General features: G+C 39.2%; 1 protein-coding gene across 2 annotated transcripts in view; it reads left to right on the top strand.

The window, feature by feature from the left end:
* The window catches only part of tmem212 (transmembrane protein 212), a 30843-nt gene extending 7685 nt beyond the window's left edge, over positions 1-23158 (top strand). The window contains exons 2-4 of one of the 2 annotated variants that reach the window (XM_003218150.4): positions 3507-3566; positions 5986-6309; positions 22264-23158. In XM_003218150.4, coding sequence (XP_003218198.3) covers positions 3507-3566; positions 5986-6309; positions 22264-22284 — 405 coding nt within the window. In that variant the 3' untranslated portion in view covers positions 22285-23158. Of the gene's footprint in view, positions 1-3506; positions 3567-5985; positions 6512-22263 lie in introns of those variants that run through there. The other variant, XM_016992004.2, reaches the window with a different exon arrangement.
* The last annotated feature ends 527 nt before the right edge of the window (positions 23159-23685 follow it).

Genomic DNA, 23685 nt, shown 5'->3' on the forward strand with positions numbered 1-23685 from the left:
TATTTGTTCTGGCTAGAGACTCTCCCGGATCCTTTGCAACCCCCCCCCCCTTGATAAATTTTGCCAACAGACACTCGTGACTCCAGATGTTTCTGCTTTTATTCATGGGAACTTTTTTTAATGGTACTGTGGTGCCAAGACTATAATTTCAGGCTTAGTCTCCTAAGAAATCTGTTCAGACCTCTATTTTGTTCTAGCTGCAAATGAATGTGAAAATATAAGTCTTAGAACATGCAGGAGGGAACCCAGGCAAAGACTCAAAAAGAAAAAAGCTTATCAAAGTTCAGAGGATTTGTGTGTCAAACAATTATCCTGAAGTCATAAAAAGTTAAAATTCCAAACTTTAGTGATTTCTATGCTGGGAGTATGGAGGCTTGGAAGTCCATTTTGACTCCAGAGTATTCAGTTTTATTTCAGATTTGCTGTAATTCCAAAGATAGGTATAGAGGATTGGCTTTTAAAAATATAAAATTTAGAGGATTTTTTTAGAATTTCCAAAAATTGCAGAGGCTTTGATTTTAGCTGCCACCAAAATATGAAGGATTCGAACTTGCTACCTCTACTAATGCTGCCACCAATGCTTTATCCTGGAGCCTCTTCTATGTTAGGATATTGAGGGAGTCACACGAGACACTTTATGTGAGGAAAACAAGAAGTTGTTGTTTATTTGTATTTTGAACGGTAAAGAATGTGTAGCGGTTTCAGTAACAAGTTAGGCTCTCCTCTTAAAGAGGATGGTTTTATAACTTGAATTCTGTGTAAATATGCTCCTTCACCAAGGAAGCACAAACAGGAAAATTTAAACATTTAAATCCACTTCTCCTGGGATTTTACAGCAACACTCTAGACTATAGAGTCACAATACAGCTCTCAGCCCTTCCTTTCCTGAGGGCCTTTAACTATATTCCTCAAAGAGACTTTCTTTTCAAAACACAATTCCCAAAACTTTATCTTTACATTTCAAACTCCAACCCTCAACTGAAATAGAATTCTTTGGCTGCCTAGCTTTAACTGTCACTTTCGCTCCACCCATCTCCAGTTGCTAAGTAACTTCTCATTTACATCAACCAATCAGACTGCACCCACTGCAGTGGCTGCCTGAGTGTTCCTCCCCTTGCTTTGCTGAGCTTTTGCAAGCAAGGCCTGCAAAATGGCCGCACACCAGCCCTGCAAGGTAGAACACTCACCAATCCTGCAAGGTAGGCAAGATCAGTTACAAAAGGCAGAAATGCTTCCCAAACATTCTGAAGAAATACAACATTATGTTTCAGATTTCAGTTTTGACATACTGTAATAGAAAATGTTATCAGTAACAATGGATTCTTAAAAGAAGTGGACCAGAAGTCCCTGGTGCCATTCAATGAACATCCACAACTACTTTCTTTTATATAAAAGCAATAATACAAAACCACAACAAATCAAGTAATTGCTCAGATAGATTGCATCATATGTTCTTATGATGAATTTCAGCACATGTCATTAGTTCTTCTGGTACTATTCCATTATCCAGGCAGAGGCTACAAGGGGGCACTTGAGAGAGAAGGATAGTCCATTTTACGGGGGTGGAGGGTGGGTTGAAGTAGTTATACCATTTCCCCCTGTTTTCCTGTTATTCCCCCCACCCATATTGCATTGGACTTTTTAAATGAACAAACAGTTGACTATCAATTAGCACACAGAACTTGTCTCCTTTTTGTTTCTTGCTTCTGTATGGTCTTTTTTGTACTTTATCTCCTTTTAAATTAAAAAGGGGCACACATAAGCTCTATTTCCCCATTCTTCTGAATGGATGAAGTTCAGGATCTACTCTTACCTTCTTTCACTGAAAAGATGCTTAGGGCTTTCTCTTTGCTTATCTCAACAGCCGATTTTGTTCCTGGATGAAAAGACCAGGATTGAATGTGCTGATTTGGACCAGAAAGGTCTTTGGTCCTATCCAACATGGGACTTCTACTGTTCTTAGTAAATGCAGCATTGTAGCAAGATTTCAACTGGTGGTGACAGCTCTGTCCCAGGTCTCAGCAGCTTAGTTATAACAGTAATATAATACACTGTTCAGCATTCTGTATTTAATCCCTCTCCTTCTCTCTCACCTACATCCTGCCTTTGTGGTGCACATACATCTCTCAGAGTGACTTACAGTAACCAATCATACAACACAATAAAATATCAAAAAGTAAATAGTGATACAATAAAAACAGACAGGTGCAAGTGGTAAAACAAATACATTTGATAAAATTTACCTAACATGAGCATTTCAAATTATGCCTAAAAACAAACTGGTAACCGCTACAGGGGATAGTGCATCCTATGAGGAATAGGGGAAATGTGACCACCCAGACCAACTGCATTTCCTCAAGATTCTTCAAAAGTAGCCCTTAACTAGGAGCCAGCATTGTGTAGTTGTTTTGAGTGTTGGATTGGGAGCACAGGGGACAGGATTCAAATCCCCGTTCAGTCAAGAAACCTCACTGGTTGATTTGGTCAAGTCACATTCTCTCAACCTCCACCTATATTTACTGACCATTTAATGTAGTTTGAAGCTAGCTAGCTTCAAATGGGTGGCTAGACAACAATCTCCCACAAATCACACAAAAGGAAGCCCTTCCCTTAATGTCCATCAGTGTTCTGTAGTTTGAGTAATTACCATGCGGGCCTCAGACTGACTACAGGATTTCATATGTAATCATTTGCAAGCAAAACTACTTTCTTCAATACTGGTTTGAAACTGACTTAAGTGGATATGTTGATGTGCTCTCAGAGGAAGGCAATGGCAAACCTCTTCTGAAGAAATCTGTCCAAGGAAACTGCATGAAAGGTTTGTCTGAGGACCTCACTTCATTACCTTCTTGCTCCGTCCTAAGATGCTTCCAGGACGGAGCCAGGTTGCAGACCACAGGAGCCCATCACATGTCGGGCTCCATCATGGCTCTGTCCTGGAAGCATCCTAGAACGGAGCTCAGAGAACAAGGGAGGCTTCCTGTGTTCTCATTGCTTAGAACGAGACTTGACGGTGGTGCTTTCCTGCGTGTGATGGGGAAAGCAGTGATGTGGGTGATGAGGAATCTCCCCACCATCGTCCACATTTTGGACCTCTATATGATATGGTCCTTTGGGTTGTCATAAGTCAGAAACTACTTGAAGACACACAACACACACCTTTACTATGAACAATGAAATTCATAGGTATAAAATTACTTCTAATGCATTATTATTATTATTATTATTATTATTATTATTATTATTATTATTATAAAACTGACCAGAACCTGTGTGACCTCACCGTCAGATGAATAAATGATAAGTTTTATTAAAGTTCTTATAGAATTTTTCACTGGAATCTGTATTTGCATTATATACAGAGTTCTGTTGCTAGTGGATTTGTTTCCTTGTGTTGCATTTTTTTTAAAGTATTGCTTGCAAAAAAAAAATCTTTAGTAAGAACAAAGGACTATTAACATTGTTTGTTTTATGATGTGTAACCATATGCTTTACCCTGTTTCCAGGCTGTTATTGCAGGTGTACTTGTTATTCTGGCTGAAAAACAGTGGACTCAGAGATACCTGGTAAATTTATTTGGTTATTCTATATTGTGTCAGATTCTAGGCAGTAGACAGGCAGACTTAATCCAGGCATAGAGTCAAGAAGAAGAAGAAGTATTTCCCTCCGTCCAAAGCTGGGGATCAGATAAAGAATACAGGACTCATAGCAGGCACAATTTAAAACATTCTACCAGATTTACAAGACCAAGCAATATCCAGAGATATTTCCTGACTTGAAAGAAGGGAATGCTATAAGAACCAATAAAAGCCATCAAAACCAGTGGAATTTTAAGAAGTCATTATTTCTGTTTCTTTTATATATGGAAAAATGCAAAAATAAGAATGCCATCCTCACAAAATGTGCCTTGCGAAATTTTTGCACATTTAGATTGGGTGTATCATCTTTTCTGACAATCAAACTCTTGAAAGAACTTCGAATACTTGAAAAAAAATGTTTCCTCCCACAACACAGTTATTTATATCAGTCTGTTATTCTGTTCATGCAACTGGCAAATTCACACTCACAAATACATAGAAAAGTGCTCTCTATAGGAATCTTTAAATCCTCCTTTTGGTCAATTTCTGGTGAAACTCTACGTTTAGGTTCCACAAGATATCGACCATACAGTCACAATGAAGGACCTAGATATTCCTATAGAGGACATATTAAATCAATCTTTGGAGTACTGGTTGTAGTCCAAAAAGTGGTTCTGTATCCTATGTATACCACACGAGATAGAACCACTTCATGACTGTGGGTGTATGTTCATGTTGAGGAGATTGACTGATAATGAGGAGGAAAATAAAATGTGCAGTTTTTTTTTCAATATTTTGCATTTGCCAGGGCTGGAATTATGTACTTAAACTAAATTATCTGGGCTTCATATTTGTAGTGCAATTGTAGTTCACCGGGAACTATTCCCTATAACTAAGGATGTTTCTGATTAACAGATTTGGGGGGGAGGTTTCTAAAGACCAACAGCAGTTATGCTTCCTCTTAAAAAGAGAGCTGGGGATTATAATATTTGTAGAGCAATATAGCAGAACAGAGCTGGGTTAGTTTTATCTATTCGGCAACTTTTAAAAACTAGGATAACTAGGCTGAGGAAACAATTATACCGATAAAAGCAGCACTATAGTTATTGTCAATCTCTGGATGACCTGCCCAGTTTATTGTTACAGACACTGGTGCTGGGTGAAATAACGGAGCCCTGGGGCACATTTAAGTATAGCATGCAAAGAATGCAATATGAGAAAATCCACTCAAACAATCATCACTCTTAAAGGTGACAGAACAGGACCCTTAGCCCAAAAAGATAAGATGACTGATAACTGAGTCAGCAGCAGCATCTTCATTTTCATCCAACCTTCCCCACAAAATTTCAATTCAAGTGAATTTTTAAGAGCTAGGCGTTGCCAAAATTTGCAGATTTCTTCATATTCAGGATGGGAAGGCTTTTAATTGGTATTTTTTCTAAATGAATTTGTGAAAAATATAAACAAATAATTATTCCATTCAGGCCTCGGGCTGTGAGAGCTTAACTCTTTGGTCTTGTTTTAAATTCTGTGTACAGTAGGCCCATTTCCCTTTGTGTAATATGGTGTTCATGTAATGTGGAACCTTATTTTTCTTACCTGAAATGAAAGATGTCTTTGACTTCTGGCTGAAGCATACTATAGAATCACTGTGGAGGACTTAGGAAATCTCTATGCCTCAAGTGTGGTTCGATGGCCAACTTGCAGTGAAATTTCTCTTGGATGTTGACCACAGAATCACGTGATAGGCTCAGTGAGAACACTTCTCTAGGCATTGCTAGGTTCTTCAGAGTGATTCTATAATATTCAAATTTCCACATATAAATGAAACTGTTCAACAAGCTCATGTAATAAGAGGTCCTATTTTGCTTAACCTTCGCTGTTTTTGCTTTGGGTGCCTTCAAGTCGACTCCAATATATAGGATCCTATCCTGTAATTTTCTTGACAAGATGTATTCAAATGGCATTGTCATTTCCTTTCCCCTAAGGCTGAAAGATCATGAGTTGCCAAAGGTCACCTGGTGGGTTTCCATGGCTGAGTGGAGATTGGTCTCCAAGGCACCAAGTCCATTACTCAAACCTCTTTCCCTCTCTCAGTAATATTAGTGCAGAATAAATAATACCATGTTTTCTTTTTTCCTGCAAAACTTCTGGTCTTTAACCAGATGATAGGCAAGCTGAACCTATCATGTGATTAATATCTCCTCCATTTAGTCAGTGCACATGTGGGAGAATTACCTTTCCATCATTTATGAAAAATTTACCAACATATGGAAATTTCCTCATTTTCACAATTTGCAGACTTGAATTCTAAGAAAAATCTGAAGGTGGAAATAAGTGAAAAGTAAGTGCCTGCTGTTTTTGTACAGCTGCCAAAAGTGATAATATATTTCTGCTTCAATTCCAGTGGGAAGCCAGCTTCACCTTTTGCCTCTTAAATATCATCACTTCTCCAGTCCAAGGTAGCATTGCTCTTGCCGCTCTTCTCCTTGGCCCTTATTGCTATTACTCTTTTGCTGGGATTTCAGGTACAAATTACATGGGCTACGTCGTCCTTTTCCCTTTTCCTTATGGCAAATTTGCTGCTATGTGCAAAGACCCACTGCACTATGAATGGTACCATCTGGCACTGCAAATCATAGACCTTTGTTCAAGCTTCACCATGCTCTGTGGATCTTTGGCAACTGTGCTCAAACTCACAACAAGACTATTCCAGTTTGGACACTTAAATGTGAGTATTAATCAATGCCAATGATTACTAAATGCAGTGCATTATTATTCCTCTACACTTTTGAAACAGAAGGGAGGCAACTGTCAAGACTCTCTGGGGGCATTAGGTGCTGGGTGCGGATGGTGGGAGAACTCTGAAATGTGGTCCTGGAGGAGAATTTAATGGATAACATGAACTGCTAAAGCAACTGCTTAGAGCAAACCGAACCTGAACTCTCTCTAGAAGCAAAGATGTCTAAACTGAGTTTGTCATATTTTGGACATATAATAATGTGACTTTTTGGAAAAGATGTGAGTGCTTGATAAAGTGGGAGGAAAAAGGAATACTATATTAAAGGTGGATACACTTCAAAGTAGCCAGAACCCCAAGTCTGCAAGACCTGAGCAGGGCAGTTGATGATGCGGGATTTTGAAAGTCTCCCATTCATACAGTCACTATGACTCGAAGTCATCTTGATGGCAAACTATAACAAAACAAAGATACTAGAGCTCTATGACTGAGAATTCTAATTTTTTTCTCCCTAAAATGCAAATTTCTTATTGTCATAGGATGAAAACATGGTCATTAAAGTAAAATCATAGTGCTGTAACAGTATATTGTAAAAGGACCCTGATAATAACTGCACATGAGGAAGCTAAAGGTCTCTTCTCTTCTTTTGGTTCTCTAACTACCCTGGAAAATCCTTCAAACAGAAGCTTTCCCTCTGTTACATAGGATTGTGGCCAGCTCTGACATTTCTTATATTGAACACAAGTGTGGGAGCCTTAGCAACACTAGTACTTCCCCAACATTTTTTCTAAAATAATTAAAATTAGATCACATAGCTTTAGGGTGATTCTGTGATCAACTATTGCAGAGAATGGTGAATCTTCTCAAGTTTTATGGCTGAACCTTCTGTGGTTGGGTTTTATGGGAGTTCTCATGCTGAACCCTTTTTGGGAGAGAGTCCAGTGCCTGGATACCTCCTTTATAATCCAGAGCAGCATAAATCCACAGTGCATCTACACTGTAGAATTAATGCATTTTGACATCATACCATGATTCAATGTTATCAAATCCTGAAATTTGTAGTTTGGTGAGGCACCAGCATTGGCAGAAAAAGTTAAAGGTTTGTAAAACTACAGCTCCCATGATGGCATTGCATAAAAAATTTACAATGTAGATGCACCCGGAGAATTTATTAGCCTGCATATTATTTTTCATACTGGTATCAAGTGTCTGGTAGGGGTGATAGCCACATAAGAGGAAACTGTACTGTAACCCTTTCCCATGTGTCTTCCCTTTTCTGGACCACTGAAGGAGATGAACATGCTACTGGGATGGGAAAATATATGGCCCTCCAGGTATTGTTGAGCTGTAAATTCTATCAGCTGCAGTCAAATTCAAACAAATAAATAATAAATAATAAAGATTAAAAAAACATGTGTAGGTCAACAATGTTGAGGGATGATATGTAGTCTGTAGGGTCACACATTTTCAATATATGCTGGGTTGATATGGTCTGCACTTGCTTAGCTTCCACTGGACTTCAGTTCAAGTGTTCCCAAGCTACTCACTAATATTAGTCAATTAGCTGAATGAAAGACCAGTCTACAGGACTTCCGGATTTCAAGCATGCTGAATTTCTGCAAGATACAACTGACACTTAGTGTGCTAGAAGAATTTTAAATGAGCCTGGGAACAAGTAGTAAAATGCTAAATCTGGCTTCTAAACAAGATAAGATTTCATTTACTTTATTTGTTACAAGATCCTTGTTTTCAAATACGAAAACAACACTGTTTACATTTTTCCAGGGCGTGTGGAGGAGGAAAATTCAACAAGTTAAGGAGATGGGGTTTTAAAATGAGGATGAGAAATCTGCAATCCACCAAACCAGACAGCTGTTTATATCACCCAAGAGGCTTATTTACATTGTTTCTAAATTTTCTGTACTCCCTGGTCTCATTAAATGAGACCTGAATTGATCCTTCACTATTATCAGAGTCCTTGATTCTTCTCTGTCTCCATTTTCCTGGCTACTCCTTGGTCCAGCTGTAAGATTAAGGGTCTTCTTAATCTTTTCACTGGTCAGTTAATACAAATGTTAGTCAAACTGCTCAGTTGCTTAAAACTAAGCAGGCAGCTTAAGTATTTTGAAAAGCAGCAGATTCAGTATATTGCATGAAAGAATTTGTAATACCAGGAAACTTATAATCAGACACTTGGCATCTTAACTCAATACTGGAGGGTTCAGGGTTGCTCCATTAGTGAAACACAAAGCCTCTTAAGGCCAATTAGCTACAATAGCAGTACAGATCCAGTGAAGGTTGAGCCTAGAGATGTGACATTTCTGGAAATTTGTAACCATGGGGAGAAATAAATTCACAAGAAAATTGTAATTTTGAAGTTTGGGGGAACATTGAAAAATACACAGTGCTCATTTTCCAATCAAATTTACCTCAATGTTTAAAAACATGTTTCATTCATAGCTATGTGGTAGTCCATAGTGTATGGTTATTGCATCCACCTAACATGCAAAAGGTTCCCAGTTCAAAACTTAGTAGAAACAGAAGACTTGGATGGCCCTTTTGGTCTCTTCCAACTCAATGGCTGAACCCACACTGCCCTATAATCCGGTTTCAGAATTTAGATTAATTTATTTATTTACATGAACTGCATTGAACTGGATTATATCATTCTACATTGTCCTATAATCCAGATCAATGCAGTTAATTCATATTCTGAAACTGGATTATAGGGCAGTGTGGGTTCAGTGAAGATTCAGCCTATGATTCAATGATTCCAAGGCTGGCATCCTGTTAGTGACATACCTAAGGGTAGCACCACTTTACAATAGGTAATACAGTAGAGTCTCACTTATCCAACACTCACTTATCCAACATTGTGGATTATCCAACGCATTTTTGTAGTCAATATTATCAATACATCGTAATATTTTGGTGCTAAATTTGTAAATACAGTAATTACTACGTAGCATTACTACGTATTGAACTACTTTTTTCTGTCAAACTTGTTGTATAACATGATGTTTGGGTACTTAATTTGTAAAATCATAACCTAATTAGATGTTTAATAGGCTTCTCCTTAATCTCTCCTTATTATCCAACATATTCGCTTATCCAACGTTCTGCCGGCCCATTTATGTTGGATAAGTGAGACTCTACTGTATATCTTTTTTTTTTGTCTGGACATTTCCAAGGCTGGTATGTCAGTTCACACCAATGCTTTTCACTCATACAGTCTTTCCATAGCTGATAGAACTTGTGGGAGATCAGAAGAGTGGCTATGTCCCATGCGAGGGTCTTTATGGATGATGCCATTTGTTTGCATCTGGCTAAGTCCTTTAGTGAGATGCAAAACAATAAAAAACATCAACCAAAATCTCTGTGGAAGGTATCATTGATCAATCTCTAGCTGTGGAGCATAGTCATGTGCTTCTCCAGCTCCATCCTGCTCTCCGCCAGACACTGAATGGATATGAAAAGAGCTGTCATCTCACAACTCAAATCCTATGCTGGTGAGTAAAGTAGAGTTCCACCTGTGCAACTCTTATGCTACACTGGCCACTATAGTAACTTGGCCTTAGGTTGAATTTCAGTAGCCCACTCAATCTTTGTCATCAGTTAAGTTCAGCATGTATTTCTCCATGTCTGTTTCTGTACCAGGATCAAAATTCCTTTTGCATCTTCCCATTGTCAGGTGCAACAAGGGTTAAAGCAGTAGCGCTTCATTGTGAAGCATAACAAATGCCTTTGAATTGAGTTAGCTCACATCATGACCTGACACCAAAATGCTTGGGGCATAGGTTAACATAGGGCTCCTTGGAGCATGTTACTGATCCTGTGCTGTCTCAGCTTGCAGAACAAAATCAACACAGTAATGAGGGGTCTGCACTTCACTTGACCTCTCTTGAAGCCCTCGCTTGAGCTATCCAGAATGATTGATTCAAAGAGGTGGCATCTGAGAACATCTGCTCTGGCTATTTTTGTTCAGTCTGCAAAACATGTAGCTTCAACAAATGTTGCAGTTCAGAATGTCAGCAAAGTGTCTTCAACTTTCTTGTGGCAATGCAAATGAGGAGCAATGTAAATACTTAGGAAGATTAAGCTGAAAGAACACTGATATATATTAACCAACTAGGTAACCAAACAAACTACAGTAGAGTCTCACTTATCCAACATAAACGGGCTGGCAGAATGTTGGATAAGCGAATATGTTGGATAATAAGGAGACATTAAGGAAAAGCCTATTAAACATCAAATTAGGTTATGATTTTACAAATGAAGCACCAAAACATCATGTTAGACAACAAATTTGGCATATAAGGTAGTTCAATACGCAGTAATGCTATGTAGTAATTACTGTATTTATGAATTTAGCACCAAAATATCACGATATATTGAAAACATTGACTACAAAAATGCGTTGGATAATCCAGAACATTGGATAAGCGAGTGTTGGATAAGTGAGACTCTACTGTATTTGTCAAGAGTCAGACGCCAGTTAACATACAAAACAGAGTTTATTCCGAAGATAAGCCAAAAAATAACATAAACACAGGAAATATCCTTGAAACACTTCACTTTTCAGTGTTTCGAGAGTAGATTGGACAATAATAACTCAAAAACGAGCCACGCTAATTTCCCATGCTGGCATTCAATAAAAAACTAAATAACGCTTCAATTCAGCTTTGGAAAACAAATAGAGTTAATTGCTGGAAAATAAACAAACTAGACAAGCAGTAAAGCTGCTTCCACGGTGCAGATAAGCCGAGAGCCTCAAAGGGATGATGAATAGCTGTCGTCAGAAGAATCCAAGGTCAGGTCAGGAGGCAGCAGAAATTCCGAAAGACAAACCAATAGTCAGAAGCCGGGAGTAGCTGTCAGTCAGAGGGCGTAGACAGAAGCCAGGTCAAATTCAATCCAAAGTCCGAAGAGGGTGCAGTCATCCAAAACAGGTCCACAATAAGACACAGCGAGAGCCAAGCTAGATGATATCAGCAGATTCAAATCATAGTCCAAGTCCAGTCTTCATGGAAACACAGAGATCCCAATGGTGCCTCAGCAACACCTTGCCACACGCAAAGTGCAGTGGCCAAACATTCCCATTTTATTCCCCTTTCTCCTGGGTGACCAAACACTCACACCCAAACACCAGGTGTCCCAAATCTACTCAGAGTCTGAACTCCACACAGCTAGAGCTCGTGGATCTGGAGTACCTAGCAATTTGTCGGAGTCCCAATCATCCTGCCCACACTTAGCCCCATGAACACTTAAAGAACCATCCTCCCTTCTCCAAGCATCCCAATTGGGATCAGCTCCTGCAGAAACCCCAGGTTCAGAAGTATCCATAAGCCCCAAATCCCCAGACATCTCCGGTGGCTGTGCCCATTCAGTGCCCGCTTCCCCAGCCACCACCTGTTCCTCAGCATCCATCTCCCTATCTGAATCTTCCTCAGAAGATCCCCCATATAGCTCTCTAAGTCGCTTCCTGCGCAACTCCTCCAGTGAACCCTCATCACGAGGGTTTTTTCTTCCTCTTCGAATTCCATCACCATCAACCATAATCCCCGAAGGCGCAGTCACAACAGTATTCATATGAAAAATGTTTGAGGGATTGGTTCTAGAATATACATTTGCCTGCAACTCGTCATGTGTTTGTTTTTATATTGAGATGCACCAATGGGAAACTTCCATATTAGGGAACGAAGAGATCTAGACCAAGAAAAAAGAAGGATCTTCTACCTTCTACTTCCTCCTTTCCCTTGCCTCATGGAAACATGTGCAAGACCTAGAGATTACCAATTTCCTAGGCACCAACGCTTTTCTTCCTTCTCAATCAAGTGAAATTAAGTTTTGTAAACTAGCCTGTGATTATCGCCCAAGGCTGGTGTCCTTTAAGAAGGTAGTTATCTCATGGATCTAGGGTGTGAGCTTGAGGGAGAAGGTTAGTTTAGGTCACAGTTACTCAACAAGTTGTTTAGACCAGTGGAAATTTAGTTTTTCCACTGATTTGCATGTAGACTTTTGGATAGACTGTTGGCTAAGATAGGTGGGACTTCTAGAAGCTCATTTCCAAGCGTTCTGGTGGATGAAAGGTTGAGAACCCACTCCTTCTTCCTTCTGTTCCTCACCTTTATCCACCTTGACCAATCACACTTTTGGTCGAGATCAAATCATAGTATAGTGATGAATGGTAATTTTATTGATAGGTAATTAACTCCATCATAATTTACTAAATAAATATAAGGCAGATAATATTGCAACCCCGAAAGTACAATAATCAGAAAATAAAACCTCAGTAAATACAAATTTCTGTTCTATAAGCTACACAGGCAATTGGTGAGAAAGGGAAAGAGGTGAGGAAGGACAACACCCAGTAGCTACAATATTTTTTTTAAAAAAAAACGGTACTATTTAAGACTTGACTGCCCTTTCTCTTCTCTTTTTTAACCACTGTGTTATGTGGATTTGTCAGGTAGATTGGATATATTAGGAAGTGGGGGCAAGATTAACTTGACAAGCCCATCTGGGTTGCTCTTCCCACAAACATGTGTTTTGTCCTTAAAAATCTTGAGATGATGTCCAATTAGGGCCGAAGTGGTCACTGGTCAGGATACAGAAGTACTAGGATTTACTTCTATCCTTCTATGGAAAGCTTTCCTAGTATTTGAGCATTGACCCCTTTTTTACCTGTTCACTCTTTTTCTACCTTGTATTTTGTAATTATTGCACCTGTGAACTGAAGTGATGCAGCATGGGGCAAGTTAAAATTCTGTCGGAAGACAGAGCCCAAAATTTCTGCATTAGCCACTGAGGGTCCCTTTCTTGGGCTACAGGCAACCAGCTCAAGTGTGCTGAAGGACCTACCTCATCTACAGTGGTAATGCACCAAGACATAGCAGAGAGACTGGTGGCTAGGATCTATCAGATGACAGATAGGTTTTCTGACTCCTGGATCTGTGTTTCATGCCAACTCAGACATTTTCTAGTTGCTAGGAAACGGGTTAGTGAGCCATGACATGCCCATCACTCCTTCCTGTAGCTGGCTGTGGGTCCCCAGATGTTTTGGCCTTCAATTCACAGGAATCCTAACAGCTGGTAAACTGGCTGGGATTTTCCTGACTCCTGAGAAAGGAGTCTTCTTTCCCTTGTAGCACTCTGACAAGATGGAGTCCCACGGGCAACCAGCCATCATGGAATGGCTACTGTGGGACTCCATTTCACCAGCGTGTGAAAATTATAAGATGATCCAAAGAAAGTGAGGAAAGTAAGTGCTTTCATTAACTTAAAATTATTTGGCAGATAATTTCACACTAACTATTTTATTTTTATGTATGTTGTCATCCCTTTTATCTTCTCAAGTGTTTCATGCTGATCATAGAATTTATTTTTTTCTAGATCGAGCCCTTTTTAGCTCAAGTGTGCTTGCTTCGGCATTTGGCAGTGGCTTGTCCCATTCCAGTCCCTTCTTGCTGTGCCTCTGCAGCTGCCTGTCACAATAAGCCATGTAGAGAAGGAGGAGGTGTTGGTGGTGCAGGTGGGGTGGAATTGGTAATTTGGAGGCAAGGAGGAAAAGAGGGGTGATGGCACAAATGCCCACAGAGAGGTTGGATGGCCATCTGTCGGGGGTGCTTTGAATGCGATTTCCTGCTTCTTGGCAGGGGGTTGGACTGGATGGCCCATGAGGTCTCTTCCAACTCTACTATTCTATGATTCTATGATTCACCACCACTGACCTATGACATCTGGTATTCCTTGGCACTTCACCATCCAACAATTAACCAGGCTAATTTTACTTACTGTATATACTTGAAGATAAGCTGAGTTTTTCAGCCCTTTTTATGAGCTGGAAAAGCCTCCCCCGGCTTATAATCGGGTCAAGGTCATGCCAGCACCAGAGCCTGGAGGCCGTTGCTTGCAATAGATGATAATATATATATATATATATATATATATATATATATATATATATATACACCCATTAATCTTATAAAAGCATTTCCCCCTGAAATATTTGTTAATCTCTGCTACAGATATATAGGCATTTCTCCCTGCAAGCCTTTGCAATCCCTATGTTCCTTTATATTTGTATCTATCTATCTATACACATTAATTTGATATATGAATTTCTCCCTCATATGTTTGCAAGTCTTTGCAAATCCTATATACATATAGATATCTAGAGATTTCCATGTACAGTAGAGTGTCACTTATCCAACACTCGCTTATCCAACATTCTGGATTATCCAACACATTTTTGTAGTCAATGTTTTCAATACATTGTGATATTTTGGTGCTAAATTTGTAAATACAGTAATTGCTACATAGCATTACTACGTATTGAACTACTTTTTTCTGTCAAACTTGTTGTATAACATGATGTTTGGGTACTTAATTTGTAAAATCATAACCTAATTTGATGTTTAATAAGCTTTTCCTTAATCCCTCCTTATTATCCAACATATTCGCTTATCCAACGTTCTGTCAGCCTGTTTATGTTGGATAAGTGAGACTCTACTGTACCTGTATATCTGTATCTATGTGTATACATTATTTTATATATGAATTTTCACCTCACATGTTTGCAAGTCTTTGCAAATCCTATACAGATATAATTATCTATATATTATTTATTATTTATTTATTACAATATTTATATCCCACCCTTCTCACCCAATAGGGGACTCAGGGCAGCTTACAATAAAACACATATATAAAATTGTACAATACATTGTTAATCAATTAAAAAATTATTAAATTACATCAGACATTCGTAAAAACACTTATAAAATACAGATGGGCATGTTCGAGTCTAAAATACTGGGTCTGTCAATTGAGTTCCAGCGTACATAATAATAATTAGTGCTGCTAATATATAGAGAGATGTCTAGATAGGTATATATGAATATACATATATAGAGCTTGCAAATATTGCAGGGGAGATGCACAACACACACACACACATATCTAGATAGATATAAACATAGACATATACGGCTTGCAAATATTGCAAGAGGGAAATGCACATATATAGAGAGAGGATTTACAAACGTTTCAGGGAGAAATGCATATGTGAAATTAGTATATAAAATTATAGATCTATATCTAGCTCTGCATTGTTTATGTAGGCATTGAATGTTTGCCTGTTACTATGTTGGAAGCTGGCCTGAGTCCCCATGGGGAGATAGGGCAAAGTACAAATGAAGTAGTAGTAGTAATAGTAGTAGTAGTTGTTATTTTTTATTATTATTATTATTATTATTATTATTATTATTATTATTATTATTATTATATTGTTAATACCATATTGTTTTTTACCCTACCTTTTCACTTACAGAGCTAGTTTACTGTTTTTCTTTGAAATATGGTAAATATTCAAAAACTTTTAAACTCAATATAATTTCATTAGGATCTATTTTCATTTTGAAATTTACCAGTAGCTGCTGCATTTTCCACCCTCAGCTTATACTCGAAGTTTCCCCAGTTTTTTGTGGTAAAATTAGGTGCCTCGGCTTATATTAGGGTCAGCTTATGCTCGAGTATATACGGTACCTTTCAAGATAAGATATATGGGCTTTTGCTAAGACCATACCTGTGCAAAACAAGACATGAATAGTTTTATCTGGAGGGTAGGCTACTTGTGGAACAATGTATTCTACACCTGGGTACATGACTATCTTAAATTTTAAAGATAAATGTGGAGACCATAGAGCGATAAATATTTTTGACATTATTTTTGCTGTGTCTCTTATCAATTATCAGGAGTAACAGAGTTTAAGGCTGTTACATAATTTCTTCCTCTAGATGGGTGCCCTTTTCTAAAGCTATTTGTCCATATCTTTTGTCATGGACATTTCCCTCCCGCTTGTGAATGAGCTATTCATTTTTGTCCTCACCTGTATCTCTGTGCTGAAAAATGTTACCAAAATAGCTAAGTGGCTGGAGCAAGTTTCCCTGAAAAAAGGGCATAGTATTTTAAACTGTTAAATTTAGAAACAAGATGCAGAGGAGGAGACATGACATAGGTCTGCAAAATTATGGATAATTTGGAAGAAGTGGATAAATAGGAGTTCTTTCCACTCTTGCAAAATACAAGAACTTGGGGTCATCCAGTACAGTTCTTGCACAAATTACCAAATTACTACAAGAAATCAGTGGGCAAAAGATAATTTACAGCTTGAATTTTGTAGTGGCACTTTACTCTAAGGTCCCTTTTGTACAAAATGCAACACAGAAAGAAATTATAACTTCCCAGGTTCTGTCACACATAGAATTACTCAGGTTGATTTAGCTAGCAAGAATGTGCATGACTAACTCTGTCTGATGGGCCCTACCAGATAACTATGTTTAGCGGTGATCAATTGAATTGAGATTCCCTTTCAATTTCCACTTAAAGAGAACTTGATGTAATCAGTCCCAATGGCTGTAGGTAAATGCAGGAGTTTAATCTTCGGGATCTTTGATTAAAGGCATTAAAATACTTCCATGCGCTCCCTGCCTGTGTGCAGTCACAGTAAATCAATCACAATGACCATAATGCTCAGGGTCTTATGAGAGCAGTTCCAAAATAAGAATCTAATGAAGCTGCACGGATATGTGCCAATCCACTGATGAGGATTCATTTAATGAGCCTATATATTTAAGTACAGAACTCAAACGCAAAGCAGCCACTGCCAACATTGTCTGCATTCTTGGAGAAGTTTGAGCAGGAAGAAAGGTCTAGAGGCAATGACCCAGACATGGTCCAGCTGCCTTTGTCCACCTTTGCTCTCTTCTTCCAACCTCCCCTTCCTCTCTGAAATGTAGCCATCCAGCTTGTTTTCATTTAATTATTGGAAGTGGGCCATGGGGAAACATTGCATAGTATGTGTGTACACACACATATACATACAGTACATCAAGAGTTTTAAAAACTTTATCATGATATGCTGCTCTAAAATATGACCACATTCATCGTGGTTGCGATCAACATTGCAGTTATGGATCCATATTCAATAAGACAACAGTCTTGTTGTAAATCTTATGTAAATGTCAATTCCAGCCTTTCTAAAGAGCCAGCAGCAGTCTGTACAGATTGGGACGCAAGGAGAAGGAGGATGTTTCCACTATCTTCCCACCACTGAACAAAGCTGCAACAATCAGAATCAGGATCCTCAAGTGTCCATGTCACAGCCTTGCCTCCTAGTGGCAGAATCTGAACAGATCTCCTTTACCCAATCCAGCTGCTGGCTCTAAAGCTGGGTAAGGAGGACGGAAGGTGGGAGATGTACTTTAGGCAACCATAACTAAGTAACTGGTGTATGTTACCAGTTCTTCTTCTTTTTCTTCATCATCCCCTAATCATCCTTATAGTGCAGTGGTTTCTAAGAGGGTCTCTTAGAAAACCGCAGCTTCTATGTGGAGTTTCAGGGCCAGAAAAGCAGATGGAGGAGGCAAAAGAATGGTTTACCCCAAGGCAGCGTTCTTGCACCAACCTTATTTAATATCTTCACGAACGATCAGCCACAACCACCACTCACAAAGAGCTTTATATATGCTGATGACCTTGGCCTTACAACACAAGCAAAAGATTTTGAAACAGTTGAAAAGCAACTCACCAATGCCTTGAAAGATCTCTCCAGCTACTACAAAGAGAACCACCTGAAGCCTAACCCTGCCAAGACACAAGTGTGTGCTTTCCACCTATGTAACCGCGAAGCCAACAGGAAACTGAAAGTTACTTGGGAAGGCCAAGAGCTCGAACACTGTTTCCATCCTAAATACGCAACAACATCCTGCGGAAACTGACTGGCAGCGCATGGGGAGCAGACCCACAAGTAATAAGAACATCAGCCCTGGCCTTGTCTTTCTCAACTGCAGAGTATGCCTGTCCTGTTTGGCACAAGTCTGCCCATGCAAAGCAGGTGGACATAGCACTGAATGAAACATGCAGAATCATCACGGGATGCCTTAAACCTACACCTGTTGATAAACTCTACAAGTTAGCTGGCATTGCCCCTCCTGACGTGCGACGGGAAGTTGCTGCTAACGGTGAGAGAAAAAAGGTCGAACATTGTGAAAGCCTCCCACTGCATGGCTATCAGCCTCCTCCCACCAGACTCAAATCAAGGAAGGGCTATATGAGAACCACCACTCCTCTTGATGTTACTCCAGTAGCAGCAAGGGTGTCCCTCTGGGCAGCTAAACCTGGCAATTCTAACTGGATGGCCCCCCATGAGGGTCTTCCTCCAGGGGCAAACCAAGAATTGGCAACTTGGAAATCCCTGAACAGACTCAGAAGTGGAGTGGGCAGATCAAAAGACAACTTGGCAAGGTGGCACTACCTGGAGGGATCCTCCACCTTGTGTGACTGTGGAGCTGAACAAACAACTCAGCATATGTATGCTTGCCCACAATGCCCTGCCTCATGTACGGAGGAGGAGTTGTTTAAAGCTACAGACAATGCGGTTGCTGTTGCCCGCTTTTGGTCCAAAACTATTTAGTTGCTTGTGATTTCTTTTTTTTATTTCCATTATTTGAAATGTATTTGTTGTACAATGCTTTTGACACAAAATAAATAAGTGCAGTGGTTCTCAACCTGTGAGCCGCAGCCCAGCTGTGGGCCGTGAGAACGAAAATCTGGTCCGTGAACGTCCTTTCTCTTGATTTATTTTATTTTATTAATTTTTTCTGCTCCTATTCCATTGCATTGGATAGACCACATCAACTCTAGATTTTTTTTTTTAATATGGTTTTCTATGGGCGAGCAGATGGCATATGTTCTGTTGCAGAAACTAGAGCTGATGTGGTCTATTCAATGCAATTTTCTGAGTCAGCACCCCAAATAACCAAACCGAATCTAAAGTTGACTAAAAACTGATTTGTAACCCTTTTGGTACTAATGTTGGAGAGTGGTCCCTGGTCAAAGTGGTCCCTGTTCAAGTAGGCCCTGGTCAAAAAACAGCTGGGAACCACTGTTATGGTGATTAACCTTATTCCCAGGGGTAAGGAGACTCACAAGGAGAGAGAAAGAGTTTTATTGTGAATGTATAACTCCAGGGGCCCCTGGTGGCACAGTGTGTTGAAGGGCTGAGCTGCTGAACTTGCGGACCGAAAGGTGCCAGGTTCAAATACCGGGAGCAGAATGAGCGCCCGCTGTTAGCCCCAGCTCCTGCCAACCTAGAAGTTCGAAAACATGCAATTGTGAGTAAATCAATAGGTACGGCTCCGGTGGGAAGGTAACGGCGCTCCATGCAGTCATGCCAGCCACATGACCTTGGAGGTGTCTATGGACAACGCCAGCTCTTCGGCTTAAAATGGAGATGAGCACCAACCCCCAGAGTCGGTCACGACTGGACTTAACATCAGGGGAAAACCTTTACCTTTACCTATAACTCCGTGGCACTATCTCCACCAGGAAATTATGTAATTATATGAGAAGGACATAGCGTAAGAACTAATAAACAGTCAATTTGGTCAGACCAGTGTTCAGTAAAGCAGGGGTAGGCAAAGTGTAAGTCAAGGCTTTTTTGCCCATCCTTTTATCCTTTTGGTCTTTTCATATCACCCTCCACTCCATATGATTTGCCTCCAGGGACAGGAATTCACCTTTTACATAGCTTACAGGGAAGCCCTATGCTGTTTGTTTAACATGAATGTGTATCAGCTTTACAAAATCAAGAATGGCCTTCCAGCCCATTCTGGCTTTGTTCTCTTGACATTTTGATAGCCTTATCTTCCATGAAGTTGTCCAATCCGCTTTAACGCCCACACACCACAATCTTGGTGTCTATCACTATATCTTGGGACAATAAAATATTCCACAGTCTATGAAAAGATGCGTCATTTTAGCAGTTCTTGCTCTCTATATAGAATTTCAGCTTTATTGGATGAGCTCAAGTTCTTCTGTTTTGCAAGAGAGGGAGAAACACATCTCTGTCTACTTTTTCCAGATCATCTATTTTTTCCAAATCTTGCACAGAGTTACAGAACTTTATTATGCCTCATACCTTCCAACTCTTCCCAGTTTGGCAACAGTTAGTCCCAATTAATCCTCTGTCAAGATAGTTCACAGAATATTAAAACCAGAACAGCTTAACCCCCCCCCCCCCCCCCCAAAAAGGAGAGAGTAGTATTGAGACTATGTCAATGTCCTATAGTATGCTATCATACAAGGTGCTTTGTTCTGTAATTCTACTCTGTTCTAGACCAATAATTTTATAGCAAGAGTATTCAAAGTGCATCCTTCAAGCCAGAAGCATCCCCTCCATTTCTTCAGAGCATATATTTGAAATGGAAATGTCCATGGGAAAAGTTACAAACCAATTGTCTCAGAAAAGGAGTGACCATAGGAAAGAGCATGTGGAGGAGAAGAACAGAAAGAAACCCATTCTAGGATTTAGTTGGAACATTTTAACACGATGTAATGATTTGGATGGGGGTATTGCATTCAGCCCCTTGAAGACTTCTTCAAAACAGTGGCAAAGTAATAGATTCCATGTAACCATGGAATGTGTCAAATTCCTGTTTAAATAAGAACCTATTGCCTGAAGTAGAGAAGAGTTCAGCTGCAAAGAAGGCCTTCTCTTGCATTCTCATCCATTAGACTTGGGACCAAAAGAAAGCCTTCCCCTGTGGATCTCAACTAAGACTTTGGCAGACTTACATAAGGAAAGAGTTTGGCAGATGCCTTGGACCTAACCATATAGAGTTTTATCAGTCTTAACCAGCACTTTGAATTATGTCCAGAAGTCAGCTAGTAGATGGTGAAAATATTTTAACAAGGGTATCTATCATATGTTCTATATAAGAAGTTAACTTTCTAACTGTGCATTTCAGATCTGCTGAAATCTCCAAAAGATTTATTAGGACAGCCTCACACAGAGTAAACCAACAGGGATGTAATTAAACCCTATGTCACTGTAGTCAGATCTACCAACAGGCGCAAAATGCATATTAACTTTAACTATGAAAGCACACTCCTTTCCATATTCAATCAGACCTGCTCCACTTTTTCTGTCATTGTTTATCTAGTCTAGTCACTGTCTTGTTTATTTCATCCTGTTGTTGTTGCATGCCTTCAAGTCATTTCTGACTTACAGTGACTCTAAGGTGAATGTATCCCTTGGTTTTCTGGAGCTGACTGTGTGCAACTTGCCCAAGGTCTCCGAGTGGGTTTTCATGGCTAAGCAGGAAATCAAACTCTGGTCTGATGCTCAACCCAATATACCACAGCTAGTAAATCAGTACACTTATTTGGCTCCACTCCATGGGAGGAGATGTTCAGAGAAGCAATCATGGCCATTTATTCATTCCAGAAATCAACTACCACTTCATCAAAATTTGCCTGCTAAGGCAACAGGAAGCTCCCTAAGGGAGCTCCATTATTAGCTCCATTATTAATTCCATTATTAACTTCTTTGATCAGACCATCTTATTTGGTTCTCCAACCCTGCAGAGGTTCTCAGACCCAGTGATTTTCAAAGTCCACCTGGCTGTTGTTGATAGGAATAAATTCTGATAAGGAAGAGTCATGTGTTTGCATTTTATACCTTTGGTTTTTTTTTAAAGGCAAATAGCAACCATTTAGGGTCAATACACTGATAATCATGAGTTGTCCCAGGTGTTCAGAAGAAATTTATTCCTTCCTTCCCTTGTTGAAGTCTTGACAAAAATAATTTCTCTCAAACTATTCTCTGAAGAAGGGAAACCCTCTCATTGTATTTAATTGTATAAGTGGGTTTATAAAGACTTCATATAAACATAATTAATTCATTTTTGTTTTACCATTATATTTTTATGTGTACTACTTTTTATTATAATCATTTTTAAACTTCTGTATTTTGTCAATTTTAACTGTTTTTAATCTGTTGTAAACTACCCCGAGTCACCAATTGGAAAAAGATGGTATATAAATAAATACATTAAATAAATAAACAAACCAACAACATCTTTCATTCTTTTTTTTCCCAGGGAAAAAGGAACTCTTTCTGATATGGAACCTCCATTCATCAGGGAATATTTTCATAGGTCCTTGAACATCCCAATATGTCCAGTTGTCCACACATTTAGTTCATATTCTTCTGATGAAATAGACGTCAGTCTGTGAAAGCTTATGCTATTAACCAAAGATACAAGATCATTTTGAACACATTCTTGAAATTAAATGGCTTTTAGAATCCTACAATGTCTACTCACCTGTAGATCCCATTGAATTCAGTATAGTTTACTCCTCTGTAAAGAGAACTGCAGTATAAATGTTAATTGTAAGGATATAATTGTAGAAAACTATCTGGGTCCAAGATGGAAAGCTGATTCATTTGTCTATATATCACAGGAGTTGTTAGCTGGTATGGGCTTAGGATCGGTTTTTCTGAACTAGTACTAGCTGCCAAGATTATTCAGGTCACTATGAGAGAGTCTTCTGCAGATGCCATGTACGCCAATGATGCAAATTGAAGCTATCAGAGAAAAGTCTTCTCAGAAGTGGTCCCCATCAGTGGAAGACCTTCTCAAGAATGATCTACCTGATATCCCCATTACAAGCATTTAGACACCAGGATAAGATCATCATTTTTTTGACAGGCATAGTTTTTGATATTTGTTATGATCTTTTTATTGTTTTTGGCTACCACTAATTTTAAACATATTGTTGACATCATTTGCATTGATATAGATTTTTGTTAAAATTGTGATTTAGTTGATTGTGTGTTTATTTTGTAAACTATTTCATGGTGCCACTGGTTGAGTTGTATATTTTAAATAAATGTATTTGCATCACCAGTTGAAAAGTTGTCTTCTTAGAACCCACAGCAGTGGCCAATAGCAGTAATTACATACTATGTAGAGACAAAGTGAACTATATTGTGTTTGATTCAGACTCAAAATGCATACCACATTAGGAAGAGACAGAAGTTCAGCTAAGCGGTCAGTACTGTATGAACCCTTTAAAAGAGGAGTATTCTCACATCTTCTTTTTCACCTGTCAACCACATGTTGCAAGTATAGTCAAATTTAAATATATGGGCCTGATCTTTTCAAGATTACAAGCTGCTGTGCAAAGTCAAAGATCAAAGCTCCCAATATTTTGAAATGACAGAGCATCTTTTTATTATTTGGTCCAACCAATTTCACTTGTCTTCTATGCTTTTAGTCAGTTCACACCACTGTTTCACACTCATACAGGGGAATGCATGGGGCTATGTGTACATGGTTATATCTGACCAGCTTTTACATGGAGGTGCAATAGCTATAAACCAGTGGTTCTCAACCTGGGGTCCCCAGATCTTTTTGGCCTTCAACTCCCAGAAATGCTAACAGCTGGTAAATTGGCTGGGGTTTCTGGGAGTTGTAGGCCAAAAATATCTGGGGACCCCAGGTTGAGAACCACTGAAA

Source organism: Anolis carolinensis, chromosome 3 (genome assembly GCF_035594765.1).
Source record: "Anolis carolinensis isolate JA03-04 chromosome 3, rAnoCar3.1.pri, whole genome shotgun sequence".
NCBI lineage: Eukaryota > Metazoa > Chordata > Lepidosauria > Squamata > Dactyloidae > Anolis > Anolis carolinensis.